The 16,641-nt window shown below is 50.6% G+C and overlaps 1 protein-coding gene across 9 annotated transcripts in view; it reads left to right on the top strand.

The window, feature by feature from the left end:
- Positions 1 to 16,428, top strand: part of PHACTR4 (phosphatase and actin regulator 4) — a 79,068-nt gene extending 62,640 nt beyond the window's left edge. For 8 of the 9 annotated variants that reach the window (XM_074894162.1, XM_074894159.1, XM_074894160.1 and 5 more), the window contains 12 exons: positions 571 to 747; positions 1,175 to 1,255; positions 4,361 to 4,525; positions 4,643 to 5,002; positions 8,321 to 8,906; positions 9,589 to 9,809; positions 10,264 to 10,414; positions 11,093 to 11,148; positions 12,012 to 12,073; positions 12,851 to 12,988; positions 14,249 to 14,325; positions 14,930 to 16,428. In XM_074894162.1, the coding sequence (XP_074750263.1) occupies positions 571 to 747; positions 1,175 to 1,255; positions 4,361 to 4,525; positions 4,643 to 5,002; positions 8,321 to 8,906; positions 9,589 to 9,809; positions 10,264 to 10,414; positions 11,093 to 11,148; positions 12,012 to 12,073; positions 12,851 to 12,988; positions 14,249 to 14,325; positions 14,930 to 14,945 (2,090 nt within the window). In that variant the 3' untranslated portion in view covers positions 14,946 to 16,428. Of the gene's footprint in view, positions 1 to 570; positions 748 to 1,174; positions 1,256 to 4,360; positions 4,526 to 4,642; positions 5,003 to 8,320; positions 8,907 to 9,588; positions 9,810 to 10,263; positions 10,415 to 11,092; positions 11,149 to 12,011; positions 12,074 to 12,850; positions 12,989 to 14,248; positions 14,326 to 14,929 lie in introns of those variants that run through there. The other variant, XM_074894163.1, reaches the window with a different exon arrangement.
- The last annotated feature ends 213 nt before the right edge of the window (positions 16,429 to 16,641 follow it).

Raw genomic sequence — 16,641 nt, 5'->3', positions numbered from 1 at the left:
TTGTTCTCCAGAGACTTTGAGTACAGTAGGTGGAGTGCAGGCCTGTATTGTGTTGCTTTCCTGTGTAGTTGTTGCTCTTGGCCAGCTTTGTTGGCCTTATTTATAGAGGGGAAAATCAGAGCAGCTGAGTTGTAGCACATACAGCTGTTGTGATGGTAATTTCGGTGTGTGTAGACAGTCATGCAAGTCTGTTCTGCAGGCTGGAAGGTATTTGTGTTCATGTAACTACTTGTGTCTAGCACCAGTTGCTTCCAACCGAAGATGAGAAACTGCAGCAAAGGGATTTGTGTTCCTTGGGCGAAGCTGTGACACCGCAAACTTCAACTAATGCTTGTTTTATTAGAAAACCTCTTATCGGTTACCCTGTGCGCTGTTAACATTGGAAACCCCTCTGTTGTCTCCCCAAGCTAATGTGAAATGCTGACGGGTTACGTGAAGGCATGGACTCTTGCTACCTTCTTTGCATGAACATGTGCCACCGTTTCCCAGTGTGCAAGGGGCAGGCTGGTGGGAGATGGCAGCTGTTCTCTGCAGCCCAAAAGTAACTTTTTTTTATTCTTTTCCATGCAGCCGAAGAGGTGGATCACCCCCCAGCTGATGCCAGCATGGGGGTAGATGTTTTGGAATCAGGTGACACCACACCGCCTACAAAGAGGAAAAGCAAGTTCTCAAGCTTCGGGAAGATCTTCAAACCCTGGAAGTGGAGGAAAAAGAAAAGCAGTGACAAATTTAAGGAGACTTCGGAAGGTAGAGTAATCGGGGCTGGGGGGGAGTCCCTTCCTGCCATTAGCCATCTGGCTAGCGAGAAGGGCTTGCTGTCACCAGCCTGAGTGCTGACAGGCGTAAGAACCAAAATGTGACTTTGGTGATGGGCTGGCACCTGCAATCTCTCCAGAAACACCTTGCCATGGAGCAGTAGTTTCAGACAAATAAATTCCTCTCTTGCAAGGAACCTCCCCAAGCAGCTGTGGGGAGGGAGGGTTTGCTCCACGATCACCAGTGAGTGTGAAGTGCAGGCCTGAACGTGCAGTCCCTCCTCCCTCCTCTTAATCCATGCAAAAACACTGAAATTTGAAGCCCTTTTATTTCCTCCAGAGGATCCCTTTAAAAAAGTATCATCTTGAACTTCCAGTTTACCCTGTTTTCTGAGTGCTTTTTTTCAATTTAATATCAGTTTTAGAACGAAAGATTTCTATGCGAAAGCCAAGAGAGGAGCTGGTAAAAAGAGGGGTTCTGTTGGAAGACCCTGAGCAGGGTGAGTCTGCAAATGAACTTCTCCTCCTGTCTGTGTTCTGTGTAATTGATCTTCCTCTGACAAAACCTCACCCTTGCAGCCACTCTCTTTTGGGAGACAAATTTAAGGGCTCTTTGCTAATGTGGTTCCTGTCTGTCTTGTGCTTTTCAATATGCTCTCTCGTCTGACTCTTACACCTGCCAGGGAAGGCAGCCTGTACAGTTAGGAAGATGTTGTTAAGAAAGCGCAACGCCTGTCTTGGACATTTTCCTGTCTGCTGCCAGCGGGGAGGGGTGTTCTGTGTGTCACTGCCTATCCTCTCCCTCTTGTACATGTCCTGCTCCAGCCGCCTTGTCTTGTCCTGCTAAGTTCCTCTGTCACGCTTGCGCTCGCCATCTCCACCTTGTTCTGGTCACGCTCTGGACTGCACACCAACTGCTGCAGGAGCAGCACTGGCCTTGGGGCTCAGGCTTGGAAAAAAAACCCAACAATTGGTGACTTTTGAGCTGCCTGGGTAGGGGCATTTCCTCAAGGAGTTATAAATGAGATGCTTCATGGTATGGTGTCATAGTTAGTCACAGCTAAGATTATTGAAGCTTGCCCTGCTGTCAAAGAAGTCTTATCCCCTTTTCTGTCATCCCTGATGTCTCTGAGTTGGGGCCACTGTGTCAAAATAACTTTTCAGCCAGGTCAGTTCATCATCGAGTCACCTGGCTGCGTGTTGGGTGATGTGGGTACAAGGGAGGGGGCAGGAATGGGTGGTGGGATAGCAGCCCGCCTCTCTGGGTGGCAGCGTGGCCTTTGGCTTAGGGCAATGGATAATTACACCTCAAAAGACATGCTGCGGAGGCAGCCTTAACCTTATGCAAATTTCAGGGTTCTTCTAAGAAAGACGCAGAGTGGAAAAGCGGAGGTGAAAAAGTGGTTTTCAGACCAAACCACTGAAAGCAAAACTGCGAGGAAAAGTCTTAACACAGTTGTTTGCAGCTACACTGTAATGAAATCCATCTACAACTACCCGAGGGTGTAAATGCTGGGCTGGAGGAAGAGTTCACTGGGGTACAAAAGTGTATGAGGTCACAGGATGAAACTGTGGAAGAGAGATCAAAGGCTTTGGGTAACAAACTTTCAACTGGAGATGACACAGGAGAGATCGTCCAAACTGTAAGGGTGTAACAGAAGCGTGGCTGAGATGGAATTATTTTCTGCTTTGAGTCATCTGATCTGGCTTAAGAAACAGAAGATGGCTATAATCTGGACAAAGTGCAAACCCAAGGTATGAGGGAGCAGTCAGTTATTGTCAGGAGGGTTAGATTAGAACATTATCTTAATCCTCCCTTCTATGAGTTTAAGACACTTGGGCAGTCATAAGACGATGGTGGTAGGTTATTGTGTTTGCTTGCAATTTTAAACCCTGCTCTTTACAAGGTCAGTTAATTTTCTTAGGGAAAAAAAATGCTGGAAACCCTTTGAGATGAATAAGTGAGGAAGTAGGAAAGAGGTGTAGTGGAGGCTTTCAAATCCAGTGTAGCCGGGAGAGGAGGCCCTGCTGCTCTCTGGGCTGGCAGTCAGCAGGTTGTAAGGAGAGAAGATAGCCTTGGACTGGTTTGACCTTGAAGGAGGTCGCTGGAACTGAAGTCGGGGAGTGAGGTGGTGTGAGAAGCCCATCAGGAGTGTTCTGCGTGTGCTGCAGCTCTCTGCCAGAGAGACCGTGCAAGGTTTGAATGGTGAGGAAAGATGGATCATACTGTTCTTATCCCCCTTGCTAAAAACTTCAGCTAGCCAGAGGCAATTGCTGCTATAAAAAACTCTGGCTCGTCTCTTGAGTTTCAGCCCTGGCTGGGGAGGAAACTCCCTCTTGTTGCTGTCTGAACTTCCTGCGTTCCAGGGAAGGGCAGCTAAGCAAGTGAGGCAGCGTAGTCTTCCATCGCCTCTCAGGAACCAAGGCTGGTTTTTACAGAAAAGAAAGCCTGGGGAGCTTCTGGCTTCTTGGCATCTTTGCTTTCAACTTCTGAATAACACCAGGTTAGGGAAGGGGAGGTAGTACCTTGGCAGCGGGGAGAGCAGAGGTGAAGAGAACAGTGGAATAAATCATCAAAAATCAGAGAAACAGAGCATGCTGGGGTCTGACCCTGGGGGGCCCGTGATGCCATGCATGGCAATTGCTTGAGAAATGGTAGACTGAAAACACTAAGGATTTTTAATCAAATTGGTGATGTATTTATTCAAGTTTTCTTGCTGTGGAAAGCAGGCAAAATGGGCAACGCCCCATTAGAGTGGATGCTAAGTCTGATTTTGGGAATAATATTACCAAGAGTTTGTCCTGTCAGGGCAATTACAGAGGCAGAAAGTGATTATTTCCTCATTGTAACTAGGGCTTTAAGTGCTCTCAAAAGCGTGGGCTTAAAAGGGGATTTGGTTTTTCCAGAAGAGATTTTGATTCTAACGTTTGGGGAACTCCATGCTAGAATCCGTACAAGCAGAAATAGTCAAGATGAACTACATCAGATTCTGGAGATGTATCGTTACCTCTAATTAAAACAAAGGTAAAAAAGTGAGGAAATATGCCTTGCTGTTTTGGGTAGAGCAGTGATTTTTGTGCCAAATTCAGGGTAGAAATAGAAGGAAAATAGAGATGCTTCAACTAATTTTACGACTTTATCAAAATCTATTATTGCACGTCCAGTAGATTACTTGGCTAGTGTTGGAATTTGTATTGCAGAGGAGAATTTGTGAAGGCTCTGTAATGGTGGGTAGACACAAAAGCTTCTGGAGGTTTTTAACTGCAATTGCAGCTTCCTTGGGCTGTGGCACAGCATTGGGCATACTAGTCTTAAATGCAGTAGCATCCTTTCTAAAGGAGGTGGTAGATTTAAGAGGCTGCTGAAGAAGAAACACACTTGATGGGATACAGTGCTGTACTGCTTTGCTTGTTGATAATAAAATCAAGGGCTCTCAGCTTCAGCTAGTTGGTGGTGCTGTGGTAGACTGAAGACCAGCTGTTTCAGAAACCAGAGAGAAGTTGGTGTGGATCGATGGCGGTTCAGTCAGCTCGGCCGTGTCTTCTCCATCTCCCGCTTTCTGAGTGTTTTCTGTTTGCTTCTCTCCCCTCCCGGCCCCTTGCAGATGGTGAAGAACCAGACAAGCTGAACCCACCTGCAATGAAGAATGGTCACACAGTCCCAATCGGTGGTCCCGGGGTTTGCAACCTGGCCAGCCAGGAGGAAGAGGCCCCAAAGTCATCCAGCCTTAGGAAGCCTGTTCCAGCTGAGGAACCAAAGAAAAGGCAGGGTAAGGAACCAGATGTGCGCAAAAATCGGTTGCTTCAGATTCTCCCGGGACTGGTTTTGAATTCTCATCTGATTCTTCCCACTCCAGTCTCTTAAACCGAGCTGTCTCACTTTGCAGGCTCCTCCAGCAGCCACTCTGGGCCTGAACTGGAACCACCTCAGGAGCCATATGTTCCCAGGCAGCCTTTGCTTCCTCCAAAAAGACCTCCCTCCACTTCCCAGGAGGCAAACGAAGCACAGGCAAAGGATCCAACGCCTGCCAGCAGCACTGCAAAAACTGCACCCTCCACCACAGCCCCTGTTGCAGCAAAGACAGTGAATTCCACAGCTGCCCCTTCCCCAGCCCCTAGGACTCTACCCCCTGCTCTTGCCAGTGCCAACACTACTGCTCCCACGAGTACAACCAGCACAGCTCCTGCCAAACAGCCTCCCGTCCCTCCGCCCAAACCCATCAACAGAAATAGCAACTCAGTAATAGGTAAGTGCCCCCATAAGCTGCTTTTTGTACCCTCGGATGTTCTGGAGCCCTTGTTCTGAGAGTCTCTTCGTAAGGGAATATTTTTAGTCCAATGTAGCAAATGTTGTAGCATGAGTATCTGACCATCTTTCCTGAATACAGCCCAGTTTGGACTCAGAAGATCTGTCAGTGTTTAGCCAGGGCACACGTGTGCTAAGAACAATGTAATTACTGGAGTCTTCTGCCGTGAGCCATCCAATCTGTCAGACATGCGCGCTTCCAACAGCTCCCTGCAGGAGGGAATCCCTGCCTGCTTTTGGCAGGAGTGGGGATGGTGCAAGGAGAGGGGAAGGCATTGCTCTGTTAACTGTCAGCCAGTGTCTTTGGATGTTGATGCTTCACTGAGGGCTGGGATTCAGCTGTGGACAGCCAGGATTGGGACTTGTGGGTGGTGTGTGAGATTTTTGCTTTGTGAAACTATGGTCAGTGAGAATTGATAATTTCAGCTGGTCTTTAGGGGGGAAAAAAAAATCCATGTCACACCAGTGTCTTTTATGGCTGTCACTGCTGGGCCATGTGGTTTCCCCTTAGTGCAGAGGGGCCAGGAGCTGGCAGAGATAATTCAGACTTCCCTGGTTATACCCTGGTACCTTCTAAAAGGTCTGTGGCTGGGGTAGTGTCGTATCAGTCTTGCCCTTAAGTCTTGTGCCATGGATAAATCAGCTGAACTGTAATTTGAGCTGAATCTTCCCACTTAATTAAATGTCTTTATCTCTTAGAAAAAAGCAGAAGATGTGGGGAGAGTTTCTTGAAGCTGAATGAGTCCCTGCTCTCTTTAGGAATTTTAGAGGTCTTAAAGATGCAACATTAGTGGAGTAAATGAGACAACTTCCACCCAGCCGATGGCCTGGTCATATTGCACAGACCACCTGCTAATCGTTGGATTGGATTAGCAGAGGCTAGTATGGATCAGGAGGGAGGTTCCTGGGAAGATCAATCGGACAGGTCTGCACTGTTATCACAGAAACTAGAGGCGTCACCCAGCTGTGGTTTGGGAGGCAGCGGTAGAAGCTTAGATCGTGTGCAAGTTACCATCTGAAGGCGCCTGGGCCGCTGCTTTCAGTACAAACTGCATCTCTGTTCTGCTTGGGGCTTCTCCTCGCTCTAGCAGGTTTTGCAAGTGACCTTGATATGGTGTTAAACGCTCCTGTACGCCAGACCAGCTTGATTAGTCTGACCATGCCTGAAATACGTTCTTGTTTCCTTTAAGCTGCTTGCACACATCACAGATGGTATTTGAAATGCCCCAGCGCTAATTGCAGGAGGTACTTGTGGAACAAAAAATGTGGCTGGAGACAGCAGTTTGTCAAGCGTAGGTTCAGACCCAGCCGGTCTCTCTGCAGCAACGCAGGGCCGGGCTGTGCCCCTGCGGGTCCAGGGGTGTGGAGGGGAGGAGAGGAGAGCAGCCGGCCCCTCTTCTGTCTCTTGGATAAGAATGCAGATGCAGAGGGAGGCTTTGCAGCTCTCTGCTCGGCCATGTCATCCGCGGCCGTGGAGCTGTAGCTGCGGCACGCGCAGTCGTTGCCATGTGAGCCTTGTTCTGGTGCTGGGGATAAACAGCAGCAGTGGAATTGGCTCCGTGAGCTCTCCACAGGTCTTTGATGCATGTTCTGACTAGGGCCTGCGTGGGCTTTTGTGCTGCTATCCCAGCCTCAGGCGGGGAGGGCTGTTAACGTGCAGACTGCCCCTTTGTGCCCTCGGGAGGATGGTCCCTTATGTTCATTCTCTGAGCAGTTTTGGTGTGTTTGCAGTAGCTGAAAATAAAGCTCAGGAAACACTTGCTTTTGGGGAGTGGGGAATTTAATCCGCATCAGCTTGAAAAAGCAGGGCAAACCGTGCTGTCCCGGGCTTGCTGGCAGGTTTCAGGAGCTGTGGTTACCGTAGCCTGTGCTGGAGCATTGAGTCTGGCATGTCACAAGAGGTTGTGCCAGTCGGTGTGCTGGGTTTATCACACTGAAGGGAGCCGGGCTGGCTCGGGAAGATGCTCTGAGCAGCACCCAGCCCTCTTCTGTCTCTTCCTTCTGCCACTCCTTGGTCCCTTCTAAAATCTGTCACTGCCCAAAGGTGACTGGTCCTGCCAAGCTTTGAGCCCTGCTGAGGAGATACTGGAATCCCTCTGGGCTGAGTTGATGGGAGCTGAGGGCACTCAGTGTTTTGCACAATCTGGCCCTTAATCTACAAGGGGAAAGTCTGAAAATGCTAAACATCCCAAAAATGCACCCACCTCTCTCCAGTTATGCTGCCTTGTCTCGGTGAAACACTTGCAGCACCCTCTTGTGGTGTCTGGTCCTGCGGATTCCTCCCAGCCCCATACCGGGGCCACTGCTGTGTGACCATCACCCGCTCCAGGTGAAATGTGCAATAAATCTGATCCTCTTCAAGCAGGTGGGCAAAACCTTTCCAAGCTCAAGAAGCTGTTGATACATAAATGTTAAAGGCTACAAACTCCTAAAGCAAGAGCAGCCTTCACTGGTGCAACTGCTCCCCTAGGAACCAAGGGGTATGTGAGGAACCTGAGATTGTCTGCTGCAGGTGTGTCCAAATGGACAGTCTCCATTTCTCCCTCTCTTCTCCATCACACAACAGATAAACTCTGTGTAGACTCAAGGCTCTAAGGTTTTTGTAGTTTTGATAGTTATTTTGTAGTTGCAGAGAATTTTATATGGGGCTTCAGGAGCAGAGTGCAGAGGGAGCAGAGCAGAACCTCCTCCTGAAAGAGGCAGGAGCTGCTGGCAGCGAGGTGTTCCTGGGCTGGGTCTGGCAGATGAATGGAAATGGGGAGAGCACATTGCTGCTTGCAGTTTTGCCTTTGAGACTTCCCAGAAAGTTTTTTAATGTGCAAGGGAGCCGTTAACACAACTGGAGTCTGGGGTGTCCTGGATGTCTCGGATTCCTTTCCAAACTGATGCTGTAAATATAGCCATAAAGTGCCCTACATACCTGCATTCCTTGGCTGAGGCAGCGTGCTGGTCTGGGTGAGCTCCATCTGCTGACACTTGAGGGCTGGTGCTGTTTCTCTCTCTCCCAAGCAGCAGGATGCACAGACCTCTCCCAGCCTGCTTGTTTCTGGCTGCTCTCCCAAGTCTTACCTTTGCTGCAGGAAGGACAGACTAGAGGCTCGCAACCTGGTTATTTCTGGCACCGTGTTCTAGCAGAAAAGCAGCAGAGATTGCTCAGTCCAAGGCTCTGGAGTGCTTTGCCGTGCTTATTCCACACTGGTGAAGGATATCTGGAAAATGTCCTGTTTAACCACAAAAGCCGCTATGTTTTTATTTTCAGCTGAACTTTCTCAAGCAATGAACAGTGGTACAGGCTTGTCCAAGCCTTCCCCTCCTCTCCCACCGAAGAGAGGCCTCCTGCCTAACAACATGTCAGAGGCAGCTCTCCCTTCCAAGCCCCTGAACGACAGGACAGTGACAGCGAACCGCCCCGCACTGCTGCCGATGCACATGACCTCTGCTTACCCACCGCCCTCGCCTTCGCCGCCGCTGCCCACGCACGTACCCCCCGAGCCTCCGCGCATGCCCTTGCCTGCCTCCACCCCCATCTCGGACCCTCCGCGCTCCCTGGATCTACCCAAAGAGACTCTTCCTCCTCCTCCTCCTGAAGACTTCAGGTCCTTGGAAGTGTCGAAGAGGGCGGCAGAGCAAGGGTTCGGCGAACCTCACGTGCTGCCTCGCCTACCCCAAATCCCCCTGCACATCCGTATCCAGCAGGCTCTGGCCAGTCCTCTGCCTGTCACTCCACCTGCCGAGGGCTCACACAGGGCTCACTCGCTGCTCTTCGAGAACGATGGCTTTGGGGAAGACAATGGCACCCTGGGCAGGACGAGGTCCCTGCCTGTCACCATTGAGATGCTGAAAGTGTGAGTACCTCCTGGACTCGTGTGTAGTAAACAGCTAGTAGTGCTGGGGTCACGCTGGGCTCCGACACGTTGGTGTCGTGCTCCCTGCTTCTGCGAGGCTGTGATGGTGAGGAAGGCCGTGGGCAGGGCTGGTTTTTGCAACAGCCTAGAAACCATTTTGCCTGTTGGCTGAATCTGGGTTTCAGCCTCTTAGGGGGCCAGGGCATCTTCCCTGTGAAATTAGCCCTAGTTCTGGGATTTTACTGCTCACAAAGGAGAATGGGTTCCAGACTACAAACACGGGCCGATGCCAGGAATCCAGGCCTGCCTTTAATTGCACGGAGACAAAACAAGGTCCTGGATTTCATCCATTTGTGGCCATTCCTTAGCCTTTCATTTTGCAAAACAGAAGTGGGAAAAGGACTGTCTTGTATTATAGTTGAACCTGCAAGTCCCAAAGTAGGGGGGTGAGAGGGCTGTTTTGGTTCTGCAAAGAACCTGCCTCTGGCATTTCCTCTGCCGGAGCTCCCTGTGCTTTGGAGAGAGGGGACAGTGCAGGATTGTGGGGCTGCTCTTGCGTCTCTGGTTCCTGGGCTACCCACAGACCTGCCTTCTGCAGGCTGAGGAGGAGGTGGTGATCTCAGGGGTGGTCCCCAGCCCCTGTAGCATGTGTTAAGAGATGTAATAGTGTGCTTCTCGTTAGTCCAGACGATGAGGAAGAGGAAGATGACCAGGAAGAAGAGCAGAATTCAGGCCCTCGTGTGTATATTGGAGATGTGCCATCTGTCACAGTCATCCCAAAACTGGTACCCCAGGTCCTGCCAGAGGAGCAGGAAGGAGATGAAGGGATGAGCGATTCTGACTCGGAGGGGCCCATCCTGTACAAAGATGACGAGGATGAGGAAGAAGATGAAAGCCATAACAGTAAGGCTTTGACATTGCAGCTGGCTTTTTTTCCTCTGCTGAACTTGTGCCTGGCTGTTTTGAGATCTGGATCAAAGAGCTAGTTCACACAGTGCTTTCAAAGCAGCTGGTTCTTGGTTTCATGATGTACCACATGTCCTCTTCCTCGCTTTTTCAAAGGCTCTACAGCCAAACTGGTATGCTCATCTGCTGAGATGCCCCCCCCTCCAGTTGCAGATGGCCCTTGCAACAGCTTGTGCTGTCCCACCCCTTCAGGTGGGATGGCGTTAGGTGAGCGTGTGGGCATCGTGCAGGAATGCTGGCGGCTGCTGTAGGGACTAGCTCTGGAGCTGTAGTGCAGAGCTTGGAAAGCAAACCTCAGGGGAGAGCACAACTGCCAGGGGCACACGGCTGATACCGCTGTGCTCAGGCACTGCAGTCTTCAGTCGCATCCCGTTGCTCTTCCTCCCCACAGGCACGCTGGCTAACAAAGTGAAGAGGAAAGACACGCTCGCTATAAAGCTGGGGAACGCAACCGCGCCGCAGGAGGAGAAGATTGTCTTTCCTCGGAAGAGCAAGGAGGAGTGGAACGAAATTCGGCACCAGATTGGGACGACGCTGATCAGGTATGAAGAATGGAGGGGGAGGGTGTTAGGTTTGAGCCTTTGGCACAGTGTGCGAGGGGTGGGAGTGGACAAAGCTGCTGCCTTGTCTGAGCAGCCTGTAACGGAATAGGAACGGTGGTTGGGCGCTGCTGCTGCCAGGCGAAGTGTTGCTTTTCCTATTTGGTTATAGAAGTTGGAAGTTCCTCCTGGAGTTGAGCAATATCCCCCGATAGGCCCCTGCTTCCAGGGGTTAAATGGGCTGGGAGGAGAAAATCTCAAGGACTACAGAAACGTTACTGTTGTAAAATACAGATGGTATTGGATAGATGGTATTGGATAGATTGGAAAGATGTGGATAGATGCAAGCTGGGTGCTGATGCATTAGGTGGTGGATTAAACTGGGGCTGCTGATAGTCCAGGCTCTGCCATTTCCTCGGGCTCCCTGCAAAGTTCCCTCTGAGCTTTTGAGAGGCTGCAGCGCTTTCCAAACCTGAGCTGTCACACTTTCCAAACCTGTGCCTGGGGTGAACAGCTGTTTGAGTGGAGGAGAGTGCAAAACAGGGCAGCAGTGATCTCCACTGGTGAATGAGGGGTGTCAAGGAGGCTTTCCAGTGCACTGAAAGCAAGCAGTTGTATTCTTCATCCTCTACTGATGAATGACTGGATAAAACATTACACACTTGTCACACTTTTCTTTAGGCGACTGAGTCAGAGGCCGACAGCGGAAGAACTGGAGCAGAGGAACATACTTCAGCGTGAGTAATGCTTCTCTAGTGGTCCTAAGTAATAAGTTTGCCTTTAACATCTTAGTCCAGGTGGACTGAGAATGTGCTTGAAATGTAGTGGTGGAGGACTGTGCTTTGGTAATGCTGGAGTAAAGCAGTTTTGCTATTTTTTCCCCAGTATTTTCATTACCATCAGAAACTGGCTCTGGATAAAATCAGACCTTAGCAGCAGTACCAAGCGATACAGTTCAAAGCATCATATTATAGAAAGGATACCTGTCCCCTGCCTGACACCTCAGGGAAAAATATTTGAACTGGTTAAAGCTCTGACATTACACAGCAAGGACAGTTCAAGGTGTTTTTGTTTGGGCTGGACTTTTATTTGTGGTCCAGACATTACAGCATTGTACTGCATGATCCAAAAAGCAGTAGTTCATTGCTCAGTCAGTGGTGTTTCTCTTGGCCATACCTTGCTCTGTAAAAGTTTTAAATAAACATCTTGAGGAAAGGGAAATGTCAGTTCAGGAAGTTTCCATTTAAAATATTTATCTGTGCTGTTACTCTCTTTAAACTATTAGTATAATAGCTTTGGGGAGAAGCAATCTGCAAAGTGGCCTGGATGTATTTTGACAATATGGCCATTAATCTTTAACAGACACAGGGCTGGAGAGAATGACTCAATCGTGCTGTAAAGGCCCATATTGCCACTGTCAGGGGGTGCTTGGTGAGTTAAGGGGATTGAGTCGGACTGTGCTCTCTGCCTGTACCACAATGAGCTTTCAGATATGTAGATAATCTGAGAATAGCTCGATACTCTCCTTTGTTCAAGTCCAGAAAGCACTTTTCTAAAGGCTGTGATGCTTACAGGAAAAATTTATTTTTCCCCTTGGCAGCGAAAAATGAAGCTGACCGTCAAGCTGAGAAGCGAGAGATCAAACGCAGGCTCACCAGAAAGGTACTGCTGGCCTCCGTGCTGTGATGGCCATCTGGCAGAGCTGTCGGGGATGGTGGTGGCTATGAGCACATCGTAGGTACCTTGCTGTGGGTGAAGTCACGGGGCTATTGTGTAAGTGTCCCCAGTGCCCTCTGACTGCAGCGACTTTGGAACGTGGACTGTCACCAACGGTGAGCCGTTGGCACTGCAGCCCTTTGTCAGGGATAGATCTGAGCTGGCATCAAGCGTAACAAGCTAGATGAGAACTAAATTTGGCACCTGGCACTTGAAAGGTTTGCTGGCGCTGGCCTGGCTGTTTTAAAAGTCCTTCAGTGGCCACGACTTTCACACCAGGCTCCCCAAAATCCATTTCTAAAATAAACAGCAGCGTGGGAGAAGCTGAGCAGAGCAACAGCTGCTTTTAGCTGTTACGTGCAAGTGGTTGTTACTTGTGGCTGGAAGAAACTTCCCAAGGGCCTGTGGGTATGAACTGTGAGTGTTGCCATTGCTGAAGCGGGGAACGGGCTTGCTTGGGTCAGGGGTGTCACACAGGGCTCACCCAAACGCCTCAGTGTCTTCCTTCTCCTTGGCGGCGTGGCCTTGGTTCTGCCCTAGCCCGCCCTCGTGATCCAAACCATCTGTAAGAGGGTTTGCCTAGTCCCTTGCAGGCTGCGAGCAGGATCTCGTAGTATCTGTGGTTCGGGCCCAGTGAGGGGACTGGGTTTAGTTTTGCTTAGTCCTGAACTGCTTTGCGGACAAGACACAAACTTAAGTTTCTTTGCTCTTGCTGGTGTTCAGCTTAGCCAAAGGCCTACAGTGGCAGAGCTGCAGGCCAGGAAGATCCTGAGGTTTAACGAATATGTGGAAGTAACAGATGCTCAAGACTATGACCGGCGAGCGGATAAGCCATGGACAAAGCTAACGCCAGCTGACAAGGTAACAGGGAGTGTCCTGTCCCCAGGTGTGGGCTGGGGAGATCGGGGGGTCCCATGTGAAAGAGCATAAGCTGAGGAGATTTGCTCCGTTCCTTTTGCTTCACCTCTGCATCTTTCCCTCTGCACCCCAACAAGCACCACCAGTGTCCCTTCACCCCCGTGTGCTGTACCCAGCCCTGCGGTGACATGGCCAAGAAGGCCAATGGCATCCTGGCTTGTATCAGCACTAGCGTGGCCAGCAGGGACAGGGGAAGGGATCTGACCCCTGTGCTCGGCACTGGTGAGGCCGCCCCTCGATGAGTGGGTTCAGTTTTGGGCCCCTCACTCCAAAAAGGCCATTGAATGACTCGAGCGTGTCCAGAGAAGGGCAACGGAGCTGGTGCAGGGTCTGGAGCACAGGTCTGATGGGGAGCGGCTGAGGGAACTGGGGGGGTTTAGTCTGGAGAAGAGGAGGCTGAGGGGAGACCTCATGGCCCTCTCCAACTCCCTGAAAGGAGGGTGCAGAGAGGGGGGATGAGTCTCTTGAGCCAAGGAACCAGCACCAGGACAAGAGGGAATGGCCTCAAGCTGCGCCAGGGCAGGGTCAGACTGGCTCTTAGGAAGGATTTCTTTGCAGAAGGGGCTGTTGGGCGTTGGAATGGGCTGCCCAGGGCAGGGGGGGAGTCCCCATCCCTGGAGGGGTTGAAGAGTCGGGTTGACCCAGCGCTGAGGGATCTGGTGGAGTTGGGAACGGTCAGGGTGAGGTTCATGGTTGGACTGGAGGAGCTGCAAGGGCTTTTCCAAGCGAGATGATTCTGTGACATGGAGCCCAAGCGGGCACGGTCTGCGCGCCAGCGTGGGCTCTGCCTCTGCTTCCGAGGGAGGGAAGAGGATGAGGTGCAGGGCGTTGGTCAGAGGAGCGTTGTCCCTTGCGGGATGAGGCAGGCCTAGGCTAGAAGCTGGCAGGGAAGTGCCTGTTCTTGTGGGGACTGCCCAGCCCTCGGGGTGGAGGAGGGTGGAGCAGATTAAACTCAGCCTAGCATAAGCTGAGATGGTTGCTGCAGTCTGAGCTCCTTCCTTTACCAAAGGAGCTGTGGGACTCAGCCCTGTGTATCAAAACTGCTCTCAACTCTTCACCACCAAAAGTGGTGCAGATCAGCCCTGAGCTGATGTTGGAGGTACAGCAGCACCCTCTTGCCATGTCTGAGCTCACTTAAGGTGGGAGAGAGGGAAATGTATATATGCCTTAGCAGGAGATAAAGATCTCTCCCTCTTCCTGCAGGCTGCCATCCGGAAGGAGCTGAATGAGTTTAAGAGCTGTGAAATGGAAGTCCATGAGGACAGCAAGCAGTTCACAAGGTGAGCGAGAACACGTCACTCAGAGTTTCAGTCTTGAGAGAGTTGTGCTGCAGGGAGGGGTAGTGCTGAGAGGCAGAGCATTAAAACCTTAGAAAAAATGACCAGCAGTTGGAGATGTAACGTCCCTTTCTGCCTTGGTGGTGTTGGGTGACTGGAGGAGTAGCAAACATGAAGTGGGTTGTTCTTCCTTAAACTGGGGTGTCGAGCCTGGAAACTCAAAATGACAGGCGGCTGGTTTGAGGTGTATCTGAAACCAGTGTGACCGTGCAGCTGGAGCGTGGTTTTCTGGGGGTAGAGACGTGCGGCAGAGGCCACAGCCACAAAACACCTTGGTAGTTGGCTCTGGTGTTATCTACAAAGTGACCTGTGGACAATGGCTCCGGTGATTGTTTCCCTCCGCCCCCAACAGTCGCTCTGTGGGGCTGAGTGTTTGCAGAGCACGAGTGCTTTCTGAGGCAGAGGTGAAATCGTTTGTGAACAGCTTCACTGAGGGCTGGGAGTTTAGAGGTGGTTCAGTTTACTGGTTTTGGTCACGTGTAGTGTCTCAGTAACCATTTAACCTGAGTTCCAAGGCCGAGACTCAGATTTTTCACTTGGCTTTTAGGTACCATCGACCATAATCTTCCAAGAAAGGAGCAAAAGACCCGAGAGGACTGGAAGTTCTCTGCGTCCCTCTCCTAGGCAATACAGCGAGGGTAGAACCTCGGCTCTTCCAAGATTTGCCTTCAAAACATATCCAGAAAAGGGCTTTTGGCCAGGGAAGGGGAATCCTGTCTGAATGTAGCATTTCACTGGAACAAACACGTCTCGAGTGCCATCAGGCTGGAACTGAACACTATACCTCGCGCGGCTCAGCAATACGCCCCTGCTCCGGCGCCAGCACCCCTGCCAGGAGAGCATCCGCATGTGAATCAACGGGTCATTCCCCAGCTCCCTTTCTCAGCCCGGACAGGCCCAGTTTTCAGCTGTACATACTCCTTTCGGGGATGCAACTCCCTTGTTTCTTCCTCCTTACCTAGAGGAGGGGGGGAAAAAAAAAAAAAAGGCAGCTCTAGTGTTGGAAAGCTGAGGAATGGAGAGTGGATGTGCTGGGAAGCACGTGTGTATATTAGTTGTGTACAGAGGACCCTGTGCAGATGCTGACCTGGCAGACAACTGACATGTGACTTGTAATTTTTTGGTTTTGCTTGTGTCTCTGTCATGTCTTCAATGTCCTGAATCACTACTGACCAATGGTTTGTTGTCCTGGAAGGGAATTGTATAGATATTATTAACATATGCTGCATCTTTTTGTAAAAAAAAAAAAAAAAAACCAAACAAAAAAACAACTTAAAGGTGTAAAACATTCCCTCCCCACTCTCTCACACTTGCTGTGATGTTAACAGATCTTGAGATACCTAGGCTTGTTTAACAAATTACAGAACCGGGAAATGACTGTTGCCTTTTTAAAACTTTTTAATTTGGGGAAGCTGTGAGAGTAGTCAATTCTTTTTATTGTGGCTTCCTCCCAGATGTTTTTTACTCTCCCAAATCAGGGTGAAACTTGCCTTGTCTCATTTTTACAGCTAAACCTACTGGAAACTTGATCATTTCACTGTGTGGGTGGAAGGGGGAGGGGAAGAAGAGGTTTAAAAAGTGACCTTAAAAAGATAGTCTTTCTCTTTGGAGAATGAACATGAGTTCTTCCTAAATGTGGGGGGTTTTTTTACAAAAATCTGGTATCTGCCACTGCTGTATCATGCACAAAACCTAACCCATGTGTGAGATGCCACTTCACGTGAAGAAGGGAGTATCACAGGACGAGGAGGGTGTGGGAAGGGAGGGGAGGACTTGCCGTGTTCACAAACCTGTCTCCTTGTTGCTCGGGGTGGGCCTCGCTGTGCTGCTGGTCCCTCCGCGCTGTGCCAACACCCGGGCCGGGGCCCAGCACCCCGGGCTGCCACTGCCCCAGCCCTGCCTGTGGGAGAGGGCGGGGGGGCTCTTCCCTCACAGCTTCCCCCTGTACATTATACCTGTAGACTAAATCATTGCATTGTATATCAGTCTCCTCATCAACAGATTTTAATTATTGAATAAAAGTATTTTAGGATTTTTTTTTTAAAACTGCTTTGGTGGTGGTGTTTTAAATGCCTCAGCGGAAGAACTGAAGAGGATGGTGGCGCCGCCATGGCCGCCCCCCCCCCTCCGCCCCGCGCTGTTCCCGCCTTTCCCACCGCGCATGCGTCAGCCTCCGCGCCCGGGCCTTCCCACTGCGCACGCGCTCTAGCCCTGCCCCCTGCGCCTGCGCGCTCTAGCCCCGCCCCCGCCCGCTCTATA

This window comes from Strix uralensis, chromosome 25, assembly GCF_047716275.1.
Source record: "Strix uralensis isolate ZFMK-TIS-50842 chromosome 25, bStrUra1, whole genome shotgun sequence".
NCBI lineage: Eukaryota > Metazoa > Chordata > Aves > Strigiformes > Strigidae > Strix > Strix uralensis.
This window is presented reverse-complemented; position numbering and strand designations above follow the sequence as displayed.